Consider the following 27,087-nt stretch of genomic DNA (forward strand, 5'->3'; position numbering starts at 1 on the left):
AAATGCAAATGGCCAAAAAAGTTTGTTTACAATTTCAGTAATGGACCAATCAGGGAGCGTACTTCAGCGCATGCGCCTTGAGAAGCATCGCTGGTGGTGGTGTGGTGTGTTTACATCGGGTGAGCTTGTGTGAGTGTAAGTGTAAGTGGTGTGCGTGCGTATGATTGCGAGCTTGTATTCTTAATAATAAATTGATTGAAATGGCGGAGGAGCAAGTAAGTTTTATTATTTTCCACGTATTAGCTGTAATTTCCTCTGGACCGCTTTCACCTATAATACAAAATCATTGCCACCAGCTTCACTTTCGCTAATCAATCCATATCACTCTCTTGTCTCCTCTCTCTGTTGTCATCGCGTTGAGACCGTACAGCCCCGCCGATACCCGAACTGATTACATTGCAGGTCTTTTAATGTTAATCTGACATTGATATAAAATGTCCCCATACTATCTCAGAGCTTCTTTCGGGATATGTGAGTTGGTATATTTGAATGCGTCCCAATGAAGCATGGCCTTCCCTGGAGTCTTGAAGTCCAGTCCTATCTGTAAGGTCTTCCCCAACCAATATCGCATCTCCATCATTTTTCTCAACTATTTATCGCTTTCGCTGTCCTTTTCTCATTTGTTAAGGATCATCAATCTACTTTTCTCTAGTCCTCCTCAGTCCAGGCCACCGTTATTTTTCTCTAGCTTTTTCATTTTGCAAACCATTGTGACTGTACTTACTGTCCTCAACGGAATCAGCCTCAACTAATGTTCAGCCAGAAAATGTATACTGTCTCTTTTTGATGAGCCCCTATTTTTAAGCCCTTTAAGCTTAAGGATTTTTTCTCTCAAGAACATCTCTCATATCAGTCACAAAGTCTCTCTTGAAACGCACATTTTAGTTCAACAGTATTAGAACGCACCAAAGCTTATGTTGTTAATCTTGAGATGACGAACTTGGGACATTAGCTCGTGTGAATGGACGAAAAGCTGTTAGGCTGGCATTGAGGATTCATAACCATGGTTTGGATGTGGCAGCTAGCAACTAGCTCACTATAGTTTTTTTAAAATGTTCAGTTGTCTGTCTTTTTTCACGGAATGTCTAAAACACGGAACTTGTTCATGCTCTTATCTGCTACTTTGTTGGATAAAGTACATCTTTTCTCCACAAGCCAGATGAGAAAAACAGCTTTTATCTTACTTCAGATCAAACAGTGTTGTTCACTCTGTTTTGGTCAGACTATCGGACTGACATTTTTTTTTTCTAACACACACATCTACCTTGGATACCTCGTTGCCTGAGGATCAAAACTGATTTTGAATCTAATAAATAATAATAAACCCTGATTCAAGAAAATAATTAGTATTGTTAAATTGAATAAAATTCAACAATGAGATAAATTTCTATTTTAAAGCAAGCTCATGTTCCTTCCATGTAATCGCTATCGTACAATTCTTCTATTAAGTTTCTTGTGTATAGCACATAGTGAAGAAAGTCTAGCTAAATTTTATGACAAATTCTATTAATTCACTGTTTCACTCTCGGTCTATTGGAGCTTATCCTAAATTGAAAATGAATTTGTTGAATTTTAAAGTGTCATTCTGTAGGCAAATTATTTACGTTTTTGAGTATTTGTTCATCGCATAATTTTTTACTTGAATCAGTTATCCAACCAAATTAGAAGGGTCTTTGATTTTATCACTAATTAGATGTAATCCACCTCCCTCTGATGTTGTGCTAAGTATATTTCGAGAGCATTACTTAGCTTGCCCATCATTTGCAAGCCTCATTTATGTAGGTTTGCCTTCACTTCGAAGTTCAAAATGTGTCAGCTATTTTTTTTGTAAAGTTCCAAAAACTTTGTCGATGTTAATGCATGGCTAGGCAGTTTCTGAGTTAAAATAAGTTAAAATTTCTTCGATTAGTTGCTCCCAACCTATTTAAAATCAGTACCCTTTTCCCAATTTAGGTATACTCTACCAACATACAAGCCTCACACTTAACAGTATTATCTGTCTTCATTAACATTTTTCTCTAAAATTATCAATTAGATTCTTGTAGTGATAAAGCAATTAAATGTATGACAAGTGCTCAGAAATGTAAGCTAATTTTTGTAAGACAACATTCGTATTATACACTCATGTGGTTAATTGGTGGAACCCATCCTATAATTTTAGGTAAGCTGTGGTAACATATTATACGTGAGAGGCTCATTCATTCATAGTTATGACAATTTCAGACAGCTACAATACAAGCTATTTTTAAAAATTATCCAAGTTTCGACTGCAGGTTAAAACAACCAAAAATGGGCTAACAAAAAAGGACAGTTCATGAAAGATCTCAGGAATGTTTTCTGTTTGAAGTATGCAATATCTCAAACTTTTACAATTATGGGTGTAGATATTGATTTGACGTAAGGAAAATTAAACATTTTCATGAAGGTCAGTAATACTGCTTAACAATTTTATATTGACAGTGAAACTGCAACTTGTCTTGGTTTGGGACGTTGCTGACCTCCTATCATAAATTTATTTTTTAACTTGGAAAATGCCCTGCTTCATTTCTTGAAAACTCTCCGAATTTTTCTTCACTTCGCAAAGCATATTTCCTGAAATTTTCAATCAACAGTGTTGACTTGTTCACCTTCGGTAAAATAAAAATGGGAGTGGAGGTTTTGAAACATGGCAAACGAGATGCGCATCGTTGCAGTTAATATACTATTTCATGCCTTAGCTTCTCTGCTGCTGATGATTAAAAAAATCTATTAAGGTGATTCGATGGACGCCATATTTTGTGTCAGAATGGCATGCGATATATCGCATTAATTGGTTCCATTTTTTCAGCTACTTGTCATTTTTCTGAAATTTTGAGATCGCAATTCTGTTGTCAGGCGACTAAAGCACTCACTTACCAATTTTAACAAAGAAATTCAACGTAATAAAGGCGTGGTTTTTTCAGAGAGAAAATATCGCATTCGAGTGCAGTATCGATATCAGTATCGAATGCGATGTTTTCTCTCTGAAAAAACCACGCCTTTATTACGGTGAATTTCTTTGTTAAAATTGGTAAGTGAGTGCTTTAGTCTCCTGACAACAGAATTGTGATCTCAAAATTGCAGAAAAATGACGAGTAGCTGAAAAAATGGACCCAATTGATGCGATTTATCGCATGCTGTCCTGACTCAAAATATGGCATCCATCGAATCACCTTCAAAAGTTGCAATATTAGTCACTCTAGCAGTTTAATCCAACATCTGATGCAATCAAAGATGAACTGTGTTATCATATAAAGCTATTGTGTGTAGCTGTGCAAAAAAGGAAAGTTATTTTTAGTATTTCCTGCTGCAATGAGCCTCCAAAATTTGGTTGATTAGAAATTTTAAAATTGAAGGCTGTATTCCTACAGTTGAGAAATGAAAAAAAGCAATGCTGTTACAGCATGTGGAAGCACTTTTATTTCAGTGGTGTGTGACTCGTTTAAAAATTAATTTCAATTTTTTCTTCTTTTCAGGAGGTACGGCAGCTGGAGCTGTTGTGCAAACAGCTTTATGAATCACAAAATCCGAATGAAAGAATTGAAGCAGAGAAAGCCCTCGTTGGATTTCAGAATGCACCAGATACATTAGCAAAGTGCCAGTTGCTCTTAGATCGGGCTGATTCCTCTTACGCGCAGTTACTCGCAGCTACAACTTTAACGAAACTTGTCTCTCGCACAGCACAGGGTCTCAGTCTTCAACAACGGGCTGACATACGTAAGTTCACGGTAGTTTGAATAGGGTGGAATCTGAGGGAAAGTTGGCATTTACAATACGCTTCTAATGAAAAAGAACAGGTTTTGGGATATGTATGCATTTTTATGGAACTGTGTGTCACTTTAGCTGGAAAAAAACAAGAGTCAACGCTTTCAATGAATGCAAAGAATTTAGTCAAGTCTATGAATGGCAGTATATAAAATCTGCCATCGATTTTGATGTCTTAAAATTAAAATTATTTTTGAAATTGATAGATTCTGTAAAAAACTTGCAAAGGGTTCAATATTGGAGAAACTTGGAGATTTTATAGTAATGATTTCAATTATGATGTTCATTTGGGCACTATTCTTTTTAAGAAATCTTTATGGTCCATGAAAGGGTGGTGCACACATAATTCTTTGACTTAATCAATGCAATAATGCAGAATTACAAGAAACATAATGGACCACTAGATGAGGTACAAAGTTAAGCATTCTAATACATCTTCCCTATCCAAAATTTCACTTAGAACACGATTTGGGCAACGAAAATTCCTGAAAGTAGCTCCTAACTAAGATATTTAATGTTTCATGATGCGTGAATTCAAACCTCTCGCTCATGAAAACACAATAGTCAACATCAGTCAAAACGCACACTAAACTTTACCATGACAATCTCTGCGATATGAAAATGCAGAGCCTCAATCTTGACGCTTTGGCTTAGCCGAAGCAAATTGTTAACATATTGAACAATAAAGGGTGAGAAAGGAACAATACTCGATTGAGGAGCCTGCCAAAACTGTTGCTAGGCGCAATTTGACGCTTGTAAAGAATTGAGTTTCTCGTGACTGGGCAATTCAAAATTTCCTTAACAATGTAAAATGAAAACGTTAATATCTTAGTTGATTCAGTTGATGTTGAGTTGATTTCAGTAATTTTCGATGCAAGAATCGTGTTCTACATAAAATTCTGATTATATAACATGTATCAGAAAGCTTACATTGGTACCTTATCGAGTGGTCCATTTATTAGCTACTCATTTCAATGTTCCTGGAAAAACCGTATTGAAAAATGTTAATTTAGTGATGGATCTCACAGGTTAAGTCAGTAAAAATTCTTTAACCTCTACTTTATAAAAATATCAACTTAAAAGAGGATTTTTATCGCTGTATTAGAATTTAATCCGCCTGAATGATGTTCTGAAAAGAGACGGTGAAACTCTCGTGGTAACTGTCATTCTGTCATATTCAATGAGACTTGAACATGTCACTCTCCTCATCGTCCTGAACAAAAGTTTTTTATAGGAAATCAGAGGTAATTGACGTAATCCTTTGGGTTGGAGTGTATCATGGTTTTATCCGCCCTGGATTTTTTAATCAGTGATTTGCATATTTAATCTTATTGCCTCTCATACATCTTTAGAAAAACTAACTCGGGAGAAATCTTGGCGTATGCCTTGTCAATGGATGAAGTTGATGTTGCATCCTAATGCATTCCTAACCTGATGTTTGGACAGAGTCAGGGGTGCATTAACTCAAAAAGTGGCACCTGTCTGCCAGGATTTGGATTTTTACCGTTTGGCCAAATTTTAGATCTGCCCCCCCCCCCCCCCCCCATCGATATAATGTTTGATTTTATCGATGGTAAAATACCTAATTTCTTGATACAGTTGTGTGACTCGATCACTTTTTAAACGTCTGAAGTAGGAAAAATAGGTTTTCAATTTTGATAATTACCACCTAACCCACAATTATCTTCATGTTTGTCACAATCTGTGGATTGTAAAATTGGGCATTTTTTGCACCGCTGGACAGTATTCAGAATGAATTAGTGTTGTTCTAAAATCTGAAGTTGTCAGAAAATGATTTTTAACTATCCTGACAGATCCATTCTAAGAATAATTGTATAACCATTTTGATTGCAGGGCAAATTGCTGAACATCTCTTTTAACTCTCACTTTACACTGTTTACTTTTCAGGTAATTATGTGTTGAACTACTTAGCCACTCGGTTGAAGTTGCCCAGTTTTGTCATTCAAGCTCTCGTCACTTTGTTCGCCAGAATCACTAAACTTGGTTGGTTTGATTGTGAGAAGGATGTGTACATTTTTCGAAATGTTGTGAATGATGTTAGCAAGTATCTACAGGTACGTTCATCTTTTTTTTTACAATTTTTAGCCTCACCATAGTCAATGTTTGACTTTAAAATTGTTTCTATCCCTTATCAATTATTATGTTAGTGATTTATATGTTTTGTTTCACCTAGTGTTTATTTATGTGGTCAAGATTTAGACTTACTTCTGCATAGCTACTTCTGGCATTCATAAGCTTTCTTGCTCTTTATAATTGAACTTTTTAATCAATGTCAGGGGTGCAGAAAGTGCTCGATTGGCCAATCTACACTCTGTGAAGTACTTCTCAGGAAAAATCGGGTGTACTTGTTGGTCATACAACCAATCAAGGGATATGCGTTTTGTTACTGACGTGACCTTTTTTTTTTGCCCTCAGGGATCTGTGGAACATTGTATGATAGGTGTCCAGCTCTTGTCACAGCTGACCTCTGAAATGAACCAAATATCAGAGGCTGATGCCAACAGATCGTTAACCAAACACAGAAAAATTGCTTCATCATTCCGTGATACCCAGTTATTTGAAATATTCCGACTGTCTTGCTCTCTTCTGGGAACAGCCAGTGAAAATTGTAAAAGTTTAAATTTTAATGATGAAGCACAGGTATGTTACTATCAATTTATCTACCACTTCCTGTCGAGAATCAAATGTTTCATTCACTTGCTTTATTTTTATAAATATAAGTAATCATGATCATTGATTCACTACAAATTTTTGCTACTTGCTTATGATACCAATGAAGCAAAATTGAAGATACATCTTTCAGAGATATTGCATAGAAAGTGAACTTCTTACAGCCCACAAAATGTCTATTTCAATGTGAAACTTCGTATCATAGCTGTGCATACACCTCTGCAATGGGCCTGTTGCAAACTTTTGCTAGAGCAAAAATAATAGTTGTTTCTATCAGTAAATGTCTCAAAAATCACAATGAGCGCAAAAGTTAGCAAAGTTTGAAATGCAAAGTTGCAGTTGTTGCAGTTGAAAGTTAGTGGTTTGTCTGAACTTCACAATCTGCGTAAGAAATTTGTGGTTTTTTGAGCTTCCCGCTTCAAAAACGATACTATGGCACAGGTGAATATTTCGCTAGAGGTGTCGTTCTAATCAACCCCTGTGCACTAGGATACTACACAATATTCAACATGGCTGACACCAATCCGCCAAAACAAATGTTCTTGAACGAGATTCTAACAATTTGTTAACAACCCAACAGGTTTACATTCACGTTGATAAAAACCCACTTTGGTTGACCTTGTGCTCTGGATTGCGATTTGTGCGCGGAAGCTTCGGCTATGTTGGGTACTGCTATTGCAAAAGGGTTGAATGGAACGACTCTCCTAACGAAGTGTTCACTTGTTCCGTAGTATCATTTTTGGAAATGGGAAGCTCAAAAAAATGCAAATTTCTTACGCAGATTGTGAAGTTAGGAGTGTATTTCAAACTTTGCCAATGCGCTCATCGTGATTTTTGAGACTCTCACTGATAGGAACAAAACTTATTTTTGCTCTGGCAAAAGTTTGCAACAGGCCCATTATGTATTTCTTTTGCTCTAATTAAAAACACAGTTAGAGTTTAGTCAGATTCTTTTAAAGAATCCAGAAAATTTTTTATTACTGAAATGTTTAGGTTGTCTATTTTTTCTACTATGCCTCGGAAGGAATCTAAAATGTTTCTCCTTCCTTGTCTTAAATGAGCCTCCCCCCCCCCCCCCCCCACCGAATTTCTCTTTACATTTATTGATAGGTACTAGTTTCTTTCCAGCAGGCAAGAGTTAACTTACCTCCTCTTGCTTTATGTGTATGAGCCTTAAAAATGTTCTTTTCTGTTTGCCTAGCATGGACTCATGACACAGTTGCTGCATTTAGCCCACAATTGTCTGACGTTTGATTTCATTGGAACCTCAACGGATGAATCATCAGATGACCTGTGCACTGTTCAGATTCCTACTAGCTGGAGACCAGCTTTTTTAGACCATACAACGTTAAAATTATTTTTTGATCTTTATCATTCGTTGCCTAGCTCTCTGTCCTCTTTAGTGAGTATAATAATCACTTACGATCAAGCATTCCTGAGAATGTTGTTCTATATTTATCTGTTCTTTGCCAAACATTATGAATTTTTACTAAAATGACACCAAACTTACCAAGGGTGAGGTGTGTATTCTTATCAGATCAGCATTATTATTGCGAACAATACATTCTCAGGATTTTTACAAAATAACCAAAATTTCACAAGTTTTGTCATTCAGTTGGACCGCGTTCAACAGAAAGGAACCAAGCCACATCAGTTGTTGCCAAATTTAACTGGGCAATTTAATTTTTTATGAAAGAACTTCTGTGCGGATACTTTTGAAAAGGAATTTATCAGGATTTTTAATTTTCAAGGAAATTGCTTCGTACTATGGAGAAAATTCACTGAAATTTGTACGAAAACCCACACAACCGTTTTCATGGAAAAAATTAAATTACCCGATTAAATTTGGCAATAGCTAATGTGGCTTGGTTCCTTTCTCTTCGGTCCAGTTAGTGCTTACAACATGCTTGCACTATTCCTGTTGCAGCTGGAGTTAGAAATTTGATTCTCAAGATAAATAGTGAAAATAGAAAAAAGTCGTAAAAAAATCATTCTCATCGGAACTTTCCTTTTACCCTTTAACGAACCATGAGGTATAAGGAAATATTACGTCTATATTGGCCAGAAGTTCAGGGTATTTAATTTGAAAATTCGCAAACAAGAATTTTTGTGAAGCAGGACATACAAGATGTTTAGTGACTAGGAAGTCAGGGAGATAAAATTGGACAGGAAAAGAAAAGGCACAACAGAGAAAGTTGCAAACTCCCATGTAGGACTGTGATTTTTTGCACAACTTCATGGCACTTCAATACCGAACCCGGCAGTGCTGTTTCTCAGTCCGTAGTGAATTTTCCCCTCAGAAATTTGAGCCGCTATCAAACCTTTGCGCCAAGATGTTTATTTTTGTGTTCTTTTTGGAAAGGGAGGGGGGGGGGGTAAAAAGCCCAGGAGAATCAGGGAAAGTTAGGAAGATGGAAAATCTAAGGGTTCGGAAAAATCTGGGAGGTCAGGGAGGAAGGACTGAAAATTTTGCTACTGTGGCAACAATATTTTCATTTTTTTCATTCGATTTTCATCTTTTTCATTTGTTTTATGTATGCTGATGATTTTTAACTGTCCCGCTGGGCGTTGAGTAGTTACTTTTAAATTTTGATTTCGACAATTTTCTACTTTTCAATAATTGGGTCTTGATACTGATTATAATCTCTCTTATTCAAGTAATTATGAATATCCTCTCTTTTTTCAGGCTTTGTCATGTCTAGTGCAAATTGCATCAGTTAGGCGGTCTCTCTTCTGTACAACAGAGCGCGCTAAATTCCTCACACATCTTGTCAATGGAGTTCGAAATATTCTTTTATCCCCCCAGGTCAGTCAATCACTTACTCACCCGGTTTTTGCAGTATCCAGTCTCCTGAATTATGTTGTCAATAATGTAGCACCTACAAAGAAAAAGCTCTCTTTTTCTAAAATCCTGGGTACCTCAAATATTCAGATGTGAATGATGTAGATAGACCTTTGTTTGATGAACAAGTCAGTCTTGCTTCACTTAAACTTTGGCCCGCTATTGTAACCTTTGCTTGATTTTTAGTTTTCCATTATTTTTAAAATCGATTACTGTCTCACATTAAATTTATAACCTGATAAAGGTCCTTTCTTAGCTGTGAACACTACGACCTCATCGCTTTTCATGAATTATTCTTTTTAGTGGTAAAGCTAAGTCATCTATGTTGCCTTACTACAGATTTCCCTTGCACACTCCTGATGGCTTTAAGATTGAATGCCTCAGCTCTCATTTCGCTCCCTCGATTTAACCAGTTCACGGCGCATTGTACTTGTACGTCTATTCTTGCTTGATGTCTGGCAACACTAAACCTTAAAGGCTGTAGCCTTGAGGATCTTGAGGACCTTGGAGATCATAAATCATTGATCTTGTTGCAGCTCTTTTGTATCTCAACTCAAACAGTTGAAGATAAGTAGAAACACAAAATCTTCACGGTTGTGAAATGTATGAAGACAAAGAATAATTGTAGAACCAATCAGCAGATTCAAAATCTGAAAGGTTTAACCCCTTAAAGCCAAGAATTTAATACAATTACTCTCTAATTGGAGACATTTAAAAGTTTACTGAATTGCTCGTATGTGGAAGATCTGACTTTTCAAATTAAATTCCTCATCCACAGAAATATCTATGCAGGAGTGAAATAGTTTGGACTCTGTTGATCAAGCTTTGAAATTTTTTTTTCAGGGTTTGACAGATGCAGGAAATTACCATGAATTCTGTCGGCTTCTCGCAAGGCTCAAGTCAAATTATCAATTAGGTGAATTAGTAATGGTAGAGAGTTATCCAGAAACAATTAGCCTTATTGCCAAGTTCACAGTGGAAAGTTTAAGGGTAAGTTTCCGTTTTTTTTTTTTTGTATAAATTTTTGGTGTAGCAACATCAGAAAGTTTTGTATTTTGGTAATACAAGCTGGCAGTAATTTACTGAAATAAGCGTCTTGCTAAAATTCAAATTCAGATGTAAATCATCTTACTGAACAGTGCAACTATAATTGATCAGGATTTGAAGTTTTTGTTAGGTTATACTTGTTTGAGGTTTATATCGGAATTTTTTAATGCCAAGAAATTAAATAGGTTTTTTTTCTCTTTCTTTTTCCCTTGGACATGGCTTTTTGTCAGGAACAAACATCCTCTAGCAAGTTGTGCAAGCTCATTTCACAGTGAGTAAATTATCTGAACGTTGAAGCTAATTCTTTCCAGAAATTATGAATGTTAAATCAAGAGTGGAACTTCATGTGTGGGAAGCTTATAAAATAACACTAATGTAATATATTTTATTTTAACTCCTTGCATATTTTTACTAAAGTCCTTAATATTTTCTGATCTTTTTCAGATGTGGCAGTTTGCTCCTAACAGTGTGCACTACTTACTTAGTTTGTGGCAGCGCATGGTAGCCTCCGTACCGTACGTCAAGGCTACTGAACCTCACAAGCTTGAAGCTTACACGCCCGAAGTTACTAATGCTTACATAACCTCAAGACTGGATTCAGTTGCAATAGTTGTCAGGTGAGCAGCTCCTAATGTGCATGACGTTTTGGTACAGTACGAGTTGTTTTTTTATCAGGACCACAGAAAATGTTAGACCTGTGTGGGTTTTCAGTCTAAATGGATTTTCTCTTTTTTGCTTTGTTGCCTTGAATTTTGCGCTCTTACTTGGAAAATTCACTTCTCATTATTAATGTGCATACAAAGTTCCTTTATATCATCTGAAAAAATAAGGCAGCCATTCACTTCGATTCAGTAACCAAAAAGATGTCCTTTTTACATCTGGAGCATCAGAAACACTCATCACTATCACAACTGTGTATGAGGCCATCAGAAGGCGCTTACCTGCAAGTACCCGTCAAGTTTTTAAGAGACGGGAGTAGTTGGCACCTATTTTGTGCCCAGTATTGGAGAGGGATGGAGGGATGTATGCAAGAGCCAGTGCCTGCATGTGTAGAGCGGTATCTTGGTAGACTTGACTGTTCTCGAAAATCAAGACAAAGTTTTTGCAGCTCAGCTCGGTGCTTATTTTGAGTTCTTTTCCTAGAAATTGGTAAAACAGAGTTTGCGTCTATGATGTAAGAACTGTGATAGGTATAGACAGCGCCACAATGAGGAGACCATTTTGCATGAGTTTGCACCATCATGCAGCCCAAGGCAAATATTAAGTACAATAAGTTATCATGATATTACAGCTCTTAGCGCGCACAAAATTGGGTGCCTTTAATTCATGCCAGGAATTCCTTCCCTGCGCGACGCGATGCGCAGACCCACCGACCGTCCGGGGTCCTCGCCCCCTGGCTATCTGTGGAGGTTGCGCTTCGCGCGGAACGGCTAGTAATATCTTCATTATTTATTTGTTCCGTAGTGCGATTAGGTGATATATAGCCCATTTAAAACTCATCTCTAGTAACTCCTACCTAACTCAGCCTTCTAACTTTATGTTCTCTCAGACAAATACTGTTTAAATCATGATCAATACATGATAACCAACAATTCTTTCATTTCAGGGATGGTCTTGAAGATCCTCTTGATGATCTAGGGATGGTGTCTCAGCAACTAGAGCAGCTATCTGTGATCGGGCGGTGTGAATACCAGAAGACTTGTTCCCTCCTTGTTACCTTATTTGATTCCAATGCTAGGCTCTACGAGCAACTTGTTCCATCTCCGACCACATCACAATTAGAGATCTCAATTCAAGAAGGTATTCTTATGGAATGATAATACTGATTTATTTAAGTCGAATGGTTTATAATGTTTTTTGCTCAAGGATCTTTACAAAATCTCTGGATGTATGTTGGGTCTGTATAAAAACGATGCCAGGTGAACAAAATGTTACATTTATTTCTCTGAAACTTTTGATGAACAAAGATTAATTGCAATCAATAAAGCAATCAGCTCAAACACATTGAATGTTTGCTATTGCAAAAGTCATGATAATCATATCTCATGCGCCTCAGTGTGCGTTTATCATTAGATTTCACATTTCAACTGATTATTTATGTCTGAACATAAACTTTTACTTTCTCAGGTCGTCTAACCTGGCTTGTATACATCATCGGGGCAGCAATAGGAGGTCGAGTTTCAATCAACTGTAACGAAGAGCATGACGCCATGGATGGAGAGTTGGTTTGTCGGTCAGTATAAAAAATCACCCAGTCCAGTAAATTATGTTTAAGTAAACAAAAAATCCTACAACACCAGTGGGTGATCATTGATTCTTGGTACATTTCAATGAAACTTTATCAGGCTAACTTTTTAGATTTAGAGGCCCCAATCAATGTTGCATCTTTTAGCTCTGAATAATCAGCTCTGCCTATTAGTCATAGCTGCAGTACATCGTCTCCACATGAAAGTGCATGTACAAATTTCATAAAATTCAACTTTTACCCCTGCTCTTCCTGAAAGTTCTTCTTGTGAGTGGCATCACTCACAAGTAGTTCAATTTTGAAGGCTCATTGTGTTTAGCAGGTTGCAAATAACATCATACCAAATGATAAAGAAATTGATGGTTTTATGCTCATCAGTTACCTTAGCTTTTACTATGTATATCGAACCAATACTTTCTGTAGAAGATAGCACTTTGATTTTTATGTCAAGAGTATTTATCATGCATGTTAACTTTAACAGGGTCCTACAATTGATGAACCTCACTGACTCAAGATTAGCGTCTGGTGGTTGTGAAAAGCTGGAGATGGCAATGCTCAGTTTCTTTGAACAATTTAGGAAGATATATATCGGTGATCAAGTTCCAAAAAATTCCAAAGTTTATAGAAGGTTGTCTGATGTCCTGGGTCTGGCAGATGAAGCCTTAGTTCTAAGTGTGTTTATCCGGAAAATGTAAGTTTTCTAATTCTTTTAAATAGTTAGAATTTAACTGGTAGCAGTAAGTGAGCTGTATAGTTTGAAATGCACCCTTGTCTGGCTTTAAAAGCTCATACATAAACAGTTAAAGCTGCAAGTGTGGAAGAAGCCAAATAGCTAGTCTGTGGTTGTGTATCTGGTTCAAAAGTTCAGAGGGCAAATTTACTATTTTGTTAGCCTTAAAATTAAGATGAAAATAGAAATTAATCTGTCTTAGATACCTCGCTTGTCTTACTTTGTGAAAGTTCGTCACCACATTGCCATTGTTCGGCAGAATTAAAAAAAAATAAAATGATCTCAGTCTACTAGGAACTTCAATAGGACGCAATCAATTTCTTCTGTTATTATGGCTGAGGTATATATGTACGTGTATAACAATCGATATTTATGAAAGACCTAGAAATCATTGTAGATTATTGTATTATTATGAAAAAAGTATTTAATATATTCAAGTGTTAAAAGCTGAAAATGCGTCCATTATAATCCTCTAAAATGAAAATGGATTATACTTAATGGATCAGTCAATTAAAAAGATGGTTTCCTTTTTTATTTTTTATCAATTTTCTAATCAGATTACAAAATATTTGATCAATAATGTATGAGGTGCATTCCATTTCAATCCCCTTGGGGGCAAGGAGGTTTTAATGGAAGGTCAGGGAAAAGCATAAAATGCCAGGGGAAAGTAAGGGAATTGGAAAATGAATGAATTAAGGAAACCCTGTTATGTGTATTTTCTTTATTTTTACAAGGTGATGTAAGCAGCAAAAAACATTTGGATAAATATTGCAAGATTTTCTTATCACAATTCTCATACATTTTCACTCTCATTTTATCCAAGCTAACACAATTTATGAGTGTACATAATTTTGCAACGTTGAAATGCAGTAAAGTTCTATTCCGTGAGTAAAGACAATACATATGAATTCAACCGGTGAGTCTTTGTGGAATTCTGATCTTATTTTAACATGCTTAATTTTCGTCAATTTTATTTTCAGCATAACAAATTTAAAATATTGGAGTCGAAGTGAACAAGTAATTTCAAAAACTTTGCAGCTACTTAGTGACCTGTCCGTTGGCTACAGTTGTGTTCGGAAACTCGTCAAACTAGAGGAAGTACAATTTATGTTAAATAATCACACGGTAAGTGCTGAATCTTCCAATTATCTACCTCTTAGTGCAAAGAACTTTCTTTGAATTTCAAACTTTGAGGTTTGTGTCTGCAGATTTATTCACGATAAAAAGTCAAATTACTCCTTTTGATTCCTTTGGGTTAGAGAAAACTGAAATGGAAGTGACAGAATCAGAACTCTTTTAAGGATCATGAATTTTTTTTTTTTTTTTTAACAACAGGAGATGAAAGATTGTTTTGATTTCTTCTCTGAAAAAACAAGTAACCAAGTTGAAAGTGTTTATAGATGGAGGCTTTCCTGACTAATTATAAACGATTTTGTAGGCCATTTCATCATGAGAAGTTCCCAAAGACAAGGCCATATGTGATCAATGTCCATGTCATTTGTTTTTTGTCACTGCCATCTTAGGCCAATACTATAGAAGAGAGAGTTTGAAACAGGCTTTTCGGTGGTAGTAAATAGAGGTATTTCTTGTTTTTGCCAGAAATAATCGGCCAGATCTCCTCACAAGATGAGCCGTGAGTTGGCCCAAGTACCTCTGAAATTGAGGGGCTGGGTGTGGGAAGGGCACTTCTTGGTTGAGGTGTCTCAGAATTTCTGCTAGCGTTTTATCCATCATGATCCAAGCAAATGTTATAATTAGTTGGAACTTCTACTGTATATTCTTTGTGATTTTGTAATGTTCCAAACGAAAAATTTTAGAGAATTCGCTCTATGGTTTCTTTCTTACAGTTTAAATTAGCAGTAGAGATTTTAAAATGACGCAACCAAGAAGTGCCTTTTCTGTAGCCTGGGTAGACTATTCATGAGGATTCTGACTCTGTTTAAAGGATTCCTGAACTGATTTTTTCCTTGTCATTAATTTTGTTTTTTCTTCCCTTTTTCAGAGTGAACACTTTGCATTTTTAGGAAACGGCATAGCTGTCAGTGAAATGAGATGCAGATCTATGTTTTACACATCCCTCGGACGTCTCCTTATGGTTGAACTTGGAGAGGATGAAGATCGGTTTGATGTGTTTATGCTTCCTCTGACAGGTGAATTTTTGTTTGTCAACCGCATAACTTTAATGCTCTCTAATTGATCAAGTAGTGACATACTTTTCAATCGATCAAAAATCAGGATTTTGTTTTGTGGCTTTTCTGGAAGTTTTTGTAGGCATCAGCAGTTGCCTGTACAGTGTCGTGGCAAATGACACTACCAGTGCCTTATTTGATGGCGGCAAAGGGTTCACCAATCACACCAACATTCAAATTAGAAAAAGAAAACAAGTATATTTAGTTCTCAGATACCTGTTTCACAAGTGGAAGCATTTAAACAAAAGAAGTCTTTCTGTATTGAGGGTTTACAAGAAAGACCTTCGTGAAATAGGATAAGAGTGCATTAACATTTGTTAAATAAGGATGTACACCAAATAGGAAGGAAGCATGGCTCCAGTCAAGCCATATTAAAATGAGCATTCTGTAACCACTTAGAACACCACTAAAATTCAGAGGCAGTTGGTGGTTTTAAACTCTCTTGCAAATAGAATTCTTTTGCGTAATGTAGTTCCCACTTGAAGCAAGTTGGGCTCCTTAGTGTATGCTCGGTGGTTATTCACATTAGTGCCTAGTTTCAGTTTAGTTGCCTCCGTCTTGAATTTTTGAGGATTTTTAGTTTTCTAAAAATTGATCTATCATTGCTCTTGTTTCAATATATAGAATGTATTTCAAACTCAATCATCTTCTTTTCAGCTGCTTTCGAATCAATAGGTGCAATGTTGAGAATGGCTGACACTCCAGTTTTCCAAGCAGAAGAAGCAAAAAAAGCTCTGATCGGGTTAGCTCGAGATTTGCGTGGTCTAGCCTACGCTTTCAATACGAAGGCCTCCTATGTGCTGCTATTTGAATGGATGTATCCTTTTGAACAATTTCATCATCTCTGTTATTAATAGACTTATTTGGTTTAGACCTTTTCAGAACTACTAAGGATGCTGTGGTGAAGTCCTCATGTGCCACTCACTCAAGATATTGTTGTCTTTCAATGCATGAATTTAAACTTCCTGGTCTTAAATATACTGAATTTACTCCAATTAAATTGCTCTCTAAACGTTACTGTAACAGTCTCAGCGGTATAAAAATGTAGCAACCTCAATTTTGGCGCCTCCGCTCAGCTGTTACATGTTGTTTACATTTCAGAAAACACAGGGCGGAAAGGAACACTGTTCCATTGAAAAGCCTGCCACAACGGTTGTAGAGCGCGTTTTGATGAATGCAGATTTTATAATTTTTTTTTTGTGGAAAGATTTTGAGAGTACCGCAGTAGAGCTATGGTCAATCAATAAAATATTAAAAAAATCAGACTAGTGAGTGTTTTATTATTTCATTAGTTGAACGCACACTCTGCTTTTTCTTGTGAGTGGGAAATTGAAATTTTTCGCAATCAATCCAAAATCAGAATGTTAAGATTTTGGTTAGGAGTTAATGGTAGTAATTTTCGTTAATTTTGTTCCATGAATCGTTTTTACATGAAATTTTGAGGAGGAAACACATCAAAATGCTACAACTCGCACCTTTTCCAGTGGTCCACTCCACCCAAAGTAATTTTTTTCTGCATCAAGCAACTGAAGTGTTGACTTGAGATTGTGTTGCCTCAACTTTTTGTTCTTATCATCTGGAATTGAATGAGATTTTCCTCAACTAATTTGTTTAGATACCCTGCCTACACACCTATTCTACTGCACGCGTTGGAACTATGGTACAGAGAACCTCAAGTTACCACTCCTGTGTTAAAACTGTTTGCTGAATTGGTTCACAATCGATCTCAAAGGTTACAATTTGATGTGTCCTCTCCTAATGGTATATTGTTATTTAGGGAAGCTAGTAAAATACTTTGTACTTACGGTAAGCACCAAATTATAACTAATTTTTATAATGGGGTTTCATGCATTGTTAGTCTTTCATGCTATCTTACCCCTTTCCGGTCCGCAGCAGTTTTCCACAGCCGCCGCGGCAGGTCCGCGTCTGTTGTCAACAAAGACAGTGGTTTCCAAAGGGTCCACCAGAAGCCGCCACTTGCTGGAGCAGTCGAATATACCCGACATCGGGCCTGCGCAGAAGTTCAAACTTTTGGGCGACTATATCCGACATCGGATCTAAACGCGTTATTTTTCACGGCGGACATATCCGACATTGGACCGGAAAGGGTTAGATCTGTGAAAAATCTGTTAGGAAGGAGCAGCATGTCATCCATTTCCACTGATGTAGGTTAAAAAAACCTACTTCTGTAGAAAACAAACTGCATCGCGCTGTGCTGAACGAACACTATCATTTCTATGCATTCGAAGAGCATGTTGTCAAGTTTGCGGTTCTACAGATAGTGTGGCACTGGAGTGTATATAATGGTTTTGAGTAGCCAAAAAGTTAAAAATGGCATCAAGATGCATTAGAGTCTTTTCTTATGTGCTGTGTAAAAATATAGATTCCCCTCTGAATTACTAACTGCTCTGCTGAGAGAAAGAAAAACGAAACAGGGGCTTGCTTTGTGCTTGCAAAGCTTCGCTTACTCTTAGTTTAAATATTTTACTCACTGACAAGTGCTGCAGTTATTTTATTGATCTCTCAAATCTCCCTAATTTCAAGTTCAGTTTTTCAAGAAAGCAACATGCGTAGCTTTTTTTATTTGTTTCTTGCTCAGTACTTTACTGTGTCAAGTCAGAGAATGTTTTTTTTTTCTAAATTAAACCTTCCTCTTAGAAATTTTCCTCTTGTTTATTGTAGTGAGCTGGAGGAAACATACCCATTTTTACCTCATTGATGAAGAGATTGCTTGCTTCAACTAATAAAGTCCTTGGTTATTTTTTTCTTTTACAGGAAGTAGAGTGTTAACAATTGAAGTGCCCAAAGAACAAGCGTATCCAATGAAGTTGAAAGGAATATCAATATCCTTCTCAATGTTGCGAGCTGCCATGTGTGGAGGTTATGTTAATTTTGGTGTATTTAGACTCTATGGAGACACAGCCTTAGACAATGCCTTGAAAATTTTTATTAAAATGCTTTTGTCTACTCCTCTCTCAGATCTACTGGTAAGGAATGTTTTTAGTTTATCAATTTTTGCTTTGAGTTGAATAATGGGGATGTGGATCTAATCAAAAATAGGTAAAAATATTTGGTTCAGTCAGACTTTTAATTTTTTTTTATCCTTTATTTACTCAATGCCCTTTATTCACCTTTTTTTTTTTAATTCACTTTTATTTCTTTTTTATTTTTACATATCTTAACATTAAGCGTTGTAAATGTTCGCAAGCTTAAAGATGTATGCTTCTTTCTCAGTGTACAATTTTGAAGGAAAAATTTCAAAATTTTCAATTAGATCTTGTCATCACGACAAATATTATTCATGAAGAAGAGAGGAAAAAATGTTCCACTATGAAAATTTTCAACATCAAGCATTGCAACTTAGAGTGCTATTGATATGGACCCCTTTTTTTCTGATGTTGGCACCTTTGATGTTCACTCAGTGAATATTCAGCCTCCGAGAAGTTTGAATTACATATTTATTTTTCAATTCATCGGAACATCTTAAAACAAGATCAATCAGTTACTTTATTATTTTTTATTTTCTTTTTCAGGATTACCCTAAGCTGTCTCAAACCTATTATGTTCTTCTGGAATATCTTGCCCAAGACCACATGTCATTTCTCGCCACGCTTGAACCGTCTGTATTTTTGTACATCGTTTCATCAATATCAGAGGGTCTTACTGCATTAGGTGCGAACCCAGTTTCTCATACAGGTATCAAATCAAAGGCTTTTAGTGGGACAGTTGTGATTATTTTTTTTCATCTAGATTACTTTTAAAATTTAAAGTTTTTCAAAACTATTTTTCGAATTGGTGTCGTACAAAAGTGTGTCTTAATTTCTTTTCGTGAGCGTGTTTAACACCATCCCTTCCTATACACTTGTCATATTCAGCTGCTTTAGTTTAAATTATAATTTTTGGAGCTCGTTGAATGCAGCTTTTCTAAGACTGATGAGTTGGGCTGAGTTAAATCTCACTTCTTTTACGAACTGGTGATCAATTCCTTTAGTATTTCGTTGAATCCATTACATATTTATGCTTAATACTCTGTCTCAGCATTTAAATTAGGCCAAAATCAGATATGCAGTGACTTGCTCAAAAAAACAAAAAAAAAAATATATACACAGCTCAAAACTTAGTGGAGGCAAATCCATGTATCTCTAAATCAAATTGGTTTGTGTGGAAACGACTATTGTCCTTGTTTCTAAATTTTGAGAAAATTAATAGCCCTAGAAAGTTAGACGTTAGAGATTTCTTGCATGAGCAGAATCAATTACTCTCTTCATTTACATTCACTCTCCCTTCCTAACACACAATGCATGTTCGAAAGTGAATGATATCATTCTTCAACAGTTAAGGCGAATTTCCGCGGTAGGATTTGTTTAAGTTTTTGGATGAATAACTGTTTTATCACCCTTGGACTTTTAACCAATCAGAATCAAATATTTAATATTCAACCAAATTCTGAATTAGGTTAAAAAAGTGCATCAGTCGGTCCATGTAACTTGATGTAAAAATATACAAGTGCCATAGTTACAATAATATAATACACACAATTCACAATATTTACACCTTATTTACTTATTTGCACTATGTACAATACAATCGCTACAAAACTTTCACCTCCATCATCACTCTACCGCAATTTTGTCGGAAATATTTTATTCTTTGTTGTTTTCGGTGAAATTCTTTACTCGTATCTACTGCTCCACCCACCTCCAGAGGTAGGTCAAGAAATTTTTGATTTTGTTCAGCTCAGCAGACTAGTAAATTGGGTTGGAAAAACATGCTGTATTCGATGATTTGGTAAAAAAAATGACTAACAGGGTCTCATAGTAGTGACAAGCACTGATGATTTGCATTTAGGTCTCCAAGGAGTTTAAACATAATTAAAAGTTTTTCATATAATCTTAATTTGTATATTTTTTTGCTCATGATGTTCACTAATAAAACGGTGGGAAAAAAAATTATTTTCTGCTGATCGATAAGGTCCATCCATCAAGATTCAACTATAAGACATGGGCAACTATTTTATTCCCTCTTTACACGCACTTCTGTAGTAATGTTGAACTCTGAATATCATTTCAAAAAGAATTAAGATGGTATCCAATGAGATGAATTTTTTTTTTCCTGGAAAATTCTGTTTTGTTTTTTAATTTTCCCTAAATGCTGATTTCACAATCTGTTCTTTTCCTTTGAACTTTTTTTTTTTTTTTTTTTTTTTTTTATTTATTTTTTCATTTTTCTGCAGGCTTTTTCCACCCCACAATGCGGGCAATTGAAAAATAACTCTGCTAAAATTTCTTTTGTACGTAGTTACTTTTCAAAGAAATTCTCTGTTGGAACTCCTCTACAGAGCCTTCGGAAAAAATCAGAAAAACTGAGAACAAAGCACATCATCAACAAAATATCATTACCACTCCTTTGATGAGTTTCTTGGTGAGGGTTTGAAAATTGAAGTTACTTATCAAAGGATGTTGTAATTTTTTATTGCATTATTGCGTATTTACGCACTCTTGGTCACTATCCACAGTTTAAATTCGGTGTCAGCCATAACACTTTGTCTCCACCATTTTATTCATATAATATGATTTTGTTCCACTGAAGCCTCGGATTTGTTCGCCTTTATTTTATTTTCCTTAGTTTTATTTTCATTTTATCTTTTAGTTCTGTTCCTTTTAAATTTGTTGTCTCTCTGAAGTATTTCATCTTTTTCAGAAATCATTTTATAGCTTTTTATTATGTTATCAGTTTTAATCTCTTTTGCATTGATATTTCATGTTTGGATGTTTTCTATTATATTTTAAGTAAGTATACATTTTCCATTTTTTGTTCGTTTATCGCTCCCAATCTTTGGCTTCTTATACATTTTCATGTTCTTTTTGTATGTACATTTTTTGACGACTGACGTCATGAATAAAATACATAGAATTTTAAAGGAGCTGCCTCACAAATTAGTAAATTTTCAGTGTATTTTTTTTCTCTCAATCAAAATCATTTTTTTACATAAATGTGTTATTTTCCAATTAATGGAAGCACCACTTTTTCAATTCAGAGGAAAGCATGAAGAAAGCGTTACCTTATTTTTTGCCAATCTTTGAAAGTACTCCTCCTGAATGAGAATATGTTTTTAAAAAATCTCAGTTTGGCTGATTTTGTGGCACTTTTGCTAACTGGAAAATTGCATGTTTGAGTAACGTATGTTATTTAAAAATTTTAACCTGCCCCTTAAGTTGTTGGATCACTACAATTACTTTCTTTTAATTAACCCTTATTATTCCTTTGCCCAATTAATTTTTACTTTTTCATTGTTTTCAGATACGATGGTTTGTACAGGTTGCTGCGCTACTCTTGATTATATTGTAACCTATCTTTTCAAACAAATCACCAACAAAGGTCAGTTTTGCCCCCGAATAACAATTTCTTTTTTTGTAATTTTAATTTTCAAGGGTTAATCATTTAAGTGGTTTGTATACATCTTTGTGAATTCAGCAATCAGTACATAAAGAAAGAAAATTAAAAGAATTTTATTTTTTTTTTTTTGAAAAAAACATTTCAGCAATTGATTCTAGACCTGTGACTTATTCAATTACGTAAAAAGAATAATTTAGACATTTTTATACTAAACAATATTCTGCAAAGCAAAAATATCTGGAACTTTCATTCTATCTCAAAGGTACAGAGACTCCTCAAGTCCTCGATTATGTAACTGGTGGGATGGGTGATTCTTATACTAGCAGAGTGCTCTAAAAATGGCAGCAATTCGTAAAGAAAGAGAAAGGGGGGGGGGCGGAAAATAGTTTGTAAAGGCTAAGAACTTTCTGCCTGGCCTGTTGAAGATAATGTAATAAATGTATTGACAATGAACTGTACCAATTACTTTATTTTACATTTTTTTATTTGCACTAGACTGAGCTTTCAAACACTATTTCAGGAATATTTTCATTTTGCAAAAATATGTACATTCTTTCTTTTGTGAGTTCGACCCGATCCTGGGAAGTCAAATGATATTTCAAGGAAAAAATGGACCCTCAGATAAGGTGTGAATTTAAGTATTGTGTTACATGTTTTCTTATCAACGTTTCACGTAGAAATCGATTTGTAGAATGAAAATTATTGATGTCAACTCCTAACCAAGATACTAACATTCTTCAATGCATAAATTCAAAGTTCCCGGTCATAAAAAAACCATAATTTCCTTGAGTTAAATCGGATGCTAAGCGTTACCCTGAAGGTCCCTGTATTGTGAATATATGACAACAACCTAAATTTGCTTTTGTTTGACTATTGTAAGTTGTTTATACTCTGAACAACACAGGGCAGGGGAGGAACAGTGTATATTGAGAAGCCTGCCAAAACAGTTGTCATGTGCCTTTTGATTCAAGTAGACACAGGTTTTACTTGTGAGTGGGAAATTCAAATTTTTTGTAACGTTTGCTTAATAAAATAGTTAATATCTCAGTTAGTATATAATATCAGTGATTTTCGTTCCTTAAATTGTGTTCTCCATGAAATTTTGAAGAAGAATGACTTATCAGAATGCTCAAATCTGTACTTTGTCTGGTGGTCCATTATTTGTCAGAACATAGCAGAGTATAACCATTGTAATTTTTTTTTTTATTCCATTGTTGTAGGTAAAAAACCAAGAAGAAATCAGCCAGTTCCAAATGATATGTTCCTACAAGTATTGGAGCTTCATCCAGAAATCTTACAACAAATCCTCAGCACGGTTCTCAACATAATCATGTTCGAAGAATGCCGGAATCAGTGGTCAATGTCAAGACCTCTTCTCGGTCTCATCTTGCTCAATGAAGAAGTAAGCTCTCAAAGAATTTTGTCTCCCTGTCTGCTGGTTTTTTGAGTAGTTTGCGTAGTTGTATCCATGCACATATTCATATAAAAATAGTGCCTATCATTGAAATACCTGTCAAGGAACATACTGCCGTGTTAAGGAAGAACGCCGTATGAACATTCGAGAGTTGCCAAATTTCCTTCGATAAAATGCTCATTTTTCAGGAAAGTTATGAATATTTTTCCTTGAAATTTTCAGGAACTTTAGGTGAAATTGCGAGCAAAATTATCTAAAAAATTGGAAAGAAAATATTCATAAGCTCACCAAGAAATTCGTTTTTTATCAAAGAAAATTTGGCAAGGCCTGGAGGCTCATACAGCGTTTTTCCTAAGCACGGCAGCATAGTAGTCTCTATCGTACAGAGACCCCTTCGGAATTAGTCAGTTGCATTAGTCACAGAATCATGTTTTGATGATTTAAGCTCATAAGTAAGTAAAAATAAATGAGATCTATTCATATGTCAAATTTCAGTGTTCAACATTAGCGACAGTTTCGCCCATCAAAAACACAGAGTATGGCATCATCCTCCGCGGCGGTGCACATCATGGTTTCTTTCACCTTTCTTTCATCTGTGTTTTTTGTCAAGCAACTAGAGGAATTGAATTTGTCACTGCCATCAAAACACGATTCTGTGACTAGCACATTAGACCGATTTAAGAGAATTCTCTCGTAAATAGCCCATGTTTGTTGAATACTGTGTGTAGGTATTCTTCAAGCTTTGCCCAAAACATGAAGGCCATAGGTAATATGGATTGCATTTTGCAAAAAGGAACCACCAGCATTGCAATGTTGGTAAGATTGTGCAACTTCTTTTGTCTTGGAGGAAAAACCCGATTATCCATTAATAGTCTCTATTTTACTCGCTAAAAACTGTAAATTTAAGACGAAAATTACCATCTAAATTTCGTGGTTTTTCACGATTTTCGCGATTTTATTGCAAAACATGAAGTTGCACAATCTTAGCATCATTGCAATGCTAGTGGTTCCTTTTTGCAAAATGCAATCCATGTATTCTTCTACCTCTCTACTTACTAATGTTTATTAAATATGTTCCTTTTATTCATCTATTTAAATACAAGTGCTGATTCATTAGTACAGTACTTAAATATTATCAAGTGTATTCTTCTACCTCTCTACTTACTAATGTTACCAGCTAAAATTATTGTCCTTATGTTTTTAACGGTTACAGGCATCAAACTGAAGTTTTCAGAAAATCATAAGATGAGGCTCACTAAATTTTCCACAAAATTATTGTAAAGTTTTCCGATTGTAATTGAATACATAGTATGTATTACTTTTTCTTTTCAAGATACAACTTGCAATTTTTCTTTACATTGTATCTCTTCAACTCCTTCATTTTATTCTAAGAAAAAACCTCTGGCTATGAGTCATGAGCAAATTAAATAATTATGATCTATGATTTTTTACAGTATTTCAACCAACTGCGAGAAAATATTATCAGAAGTCAGCCGCCAGATAAGCAAGCAGCCATGGCACAGTGGTTTGAAAATTTAATGGATGGAATCGAAAGAAACCTACTAACTAAAAACCGTGACAGGTAAACATACTAGTGTCTTCTTTATTTAACTTGATGACTGGCAAGGCTCTTTGGTCCTTGGTCTCACAAGGCTAAGCTAGTGTATAGGGACTAGTGGTAGTGCAAGCTTCAGCTGGAAGCTTGCATAGCTTCCCAAGTGTACAAAAAATGTATCACTGCTGTCCTATTGTGATTTCTACATTCCTCGTCAATTTTCTGTAGACCCCCCAGAACTGGACTCTTGGACCAAACTTACGGTTGGTTGCAGAAAAAATCTACAAGCCCCAAGGAGGAGTTTTGAAAATGTGAAGGCAAAAAGGACCATTTTATACAAATTCTGGTAGGGAGAGCAGGAGAAAAATCACCCTCTTGTGTTAGAATCGTTCCGTCTCAGCTTTTGATGCAATATGAATAGATGCGTAACATGTGGCAGTGTAAGATAGACTCAGCTCCCCTGGAGATGGAAGGGAGGGGGGTCATAGTTTCAGTTCCCCTGGAGGATGGAGGAGGGGGGGGGGGAGGTTGCAGTTTTAAGAGGTGTGGCGTTTTGTGCCCTTAAATTGTGTAAAGAAATTTGGGATCATCATAAATACATGAGGAGTGTCTCCAGAGGTATGTTGATGCTATAAAATGATTGTCCAAAAAAAAGCGATTTTCATATCAGTGGTGCAGAGAGTGCCCGCCCGGGCGTGTGAAAATGTGGAAAGGCCCTCACAAATGTTAACGGATGTGGAAGTGGGGAAAATTTTTAATGGTCAAAAAATAAAAATCAAAGGAAAGTATAGGTATAAGGTCCTCGCTATTGAAATTGGTGGGAAATCTAGTGGAAAACTGATGAGAAATGTGTGGAAAGTTGGCGGGTGCATGAAAACATGGAAGATTCTACACCCCTGCTTTAAATTCACTTCTATAGGTGAACACTTCATTTGTGAAATATTCATGAAATATTGTTTTTAGTTATTATAATTAAATTTTTCTGGTTTCAAGAATCTTAAATTTTACAATCGCTTGATTTGCAGGTTGTGAGAACCTAAATTTATACCCAAAACAGAGAAATCTTGCTTTCCTCCCTAAGATTTCTTTCTATTTTTAGGGATGCAGAAATTCCTTAGCCTTTCCATTTTAAAAATCCATTTTTCCCTCCTAATTGCCAAAACTATGACCTGATTTTCGACTTTTATTCACTGGATTACCATAATTTTGTGAAAAACACGCAAGTGTTAAAGCGACCTAAAAAAAATAAATAAATACTCGTAAATACATCGTTCTGATGCTTCTGCGAGCTGGCCTCCCCATTTTTCACATGAGTGGCCCAGCAATCATTGCCCTACGATCATGACTGAAAAGTTTCTGCACCCCTGCCTTTTTATGAAACAATTAGTATGCCAGTATTTTCCAAGGTTTGTTTTTAGACCTGTAATTTCTAATCACTGCCACTTTTCATTTTCAGGTTCACCCAAAATTTATCAATGTTCCGAAGAGATATTAATGATTCGTTGAAAGGCCCAAATACAACTGTGCCGAGTAGTGATATGATGACCTCCTAGTGATCTTTCCTTCAAGACTGCTTTTTAAATCCTTACTTGTAAAATTTTATTCAGGTATATTATTATAGTTGCATATAACTATGAAATCATTGTCACATTTTACTTTGCTTCTCTTGTTTCTTCGGAAAAACTGCTCATAATTTTGCAAGTGTTTTAAGGACTTGTTTTTTGTTTTTGTAAGAATTGTTTCAAAAGTTGAGCATCTTAGGTGCTGTGTTTGGATTTTCATTTTCTAGCTCTGCAATAGCCGTCGATATTTCTAACATATATTCGCAAATGCGAACATTAGAAATGATTTCATATTTGTATCGCGTCAAAAGGTTTTAATGGTCTACTCTTAAAGTAGATGAAAAACTCTGTATTTTTGTATCATCTGGTTAATGTTTTTATATTTGTATGTATGTAATTATGTTTTTGTTTAAGCATGAAAAGTGGATTGAATACTCCTTGAATTTAATGTTGGGACAAAATTGATTTTTATGTTTCTATTTATTTTACATAGCGTATGTTTGGAAAACATGCAATCGCATTTTTCATTAAATAATTTGTGAAGAATGAATGATTGTTATTTCATCTGAACTCCTCTCCTGCTACTAGGTATTCTGTTCGATTCATCAGTACACATTGTTCTGGAACTACATG

At 35.6% G+C, this 27,087-nt stretch overlaps 1 protein-coding gene across 2 annotated transcripts; it reads left to right on the forward strand.

Moving 5' to 3' along the window:
* Nucleotides 1-85: 85 nt before the first annotated feature.
* Ranbp16 (Ran-binding protein 16) lies at nucleotides 86-27,004 on the forward strand. Of its 2 annotated transcripts, none has more exons than XM_019046176.2 (21): nucleotides 86-215; nucleotides 3,495-3,735; nucleotides 5,692-5,858; nucleotides 6,220-6,444; nucleotides 7,676-7,876; nucleotides 9,161-9,280; nucleotides 10,160-10,306; nucleotides 10,808-10,980; nucleotides 11,970-12,163; nucleotides 12,491-12,596; nucleotides 13,090-13,299; nucleotides 14,319-14,463; nucleotides 15,341-15,488; nucleotides 16,185-16,344; nucleotides 17,143-17,333; nucleotides 18,303-18,514; nucleotides 19,061-19,223; nucleotides 21,828-21,905; nucleotides 23,144-23,325; nucleotides 24,792-24,919; nucleotides 26,349-27,004. In XM_019046176.2, exons 1-21 carry the CDS (start codon nucleotides 201-203, stop codon nucleotides 26,443-26,445), a joined length of 3,303 nt encoding a protein of 1,100 aa, XP_018901721.1. In that variant the 5' UTR covers nucleotides 86-200; the 3' UTR covers nucleotides 26,446-27,004. The 2 variants fall into 2 exon arrangements, with proteins under 2 accessions (XP_018901721.1, XP_018901722.1); XM_019046177.2 differs by having other exon boundaries at nucleotides 19,061-19,199.
* Nucleotides 27,005-27,087: the final 83 nt, after the last annotated feature.

Source organism: Bemisia tabaci, chromosome 4, assembly GCF_918797505.1.
Source record: "Bemisia tabaci chromosome 4, PGI_BMITA_v3".
NCBI classification, from domain to species: Eukaryota; Metazoa; Arthropoda; class Insecta; order Hemiptera; family Aleyrodidae; genus Bemisia; species Bemisia tabaci.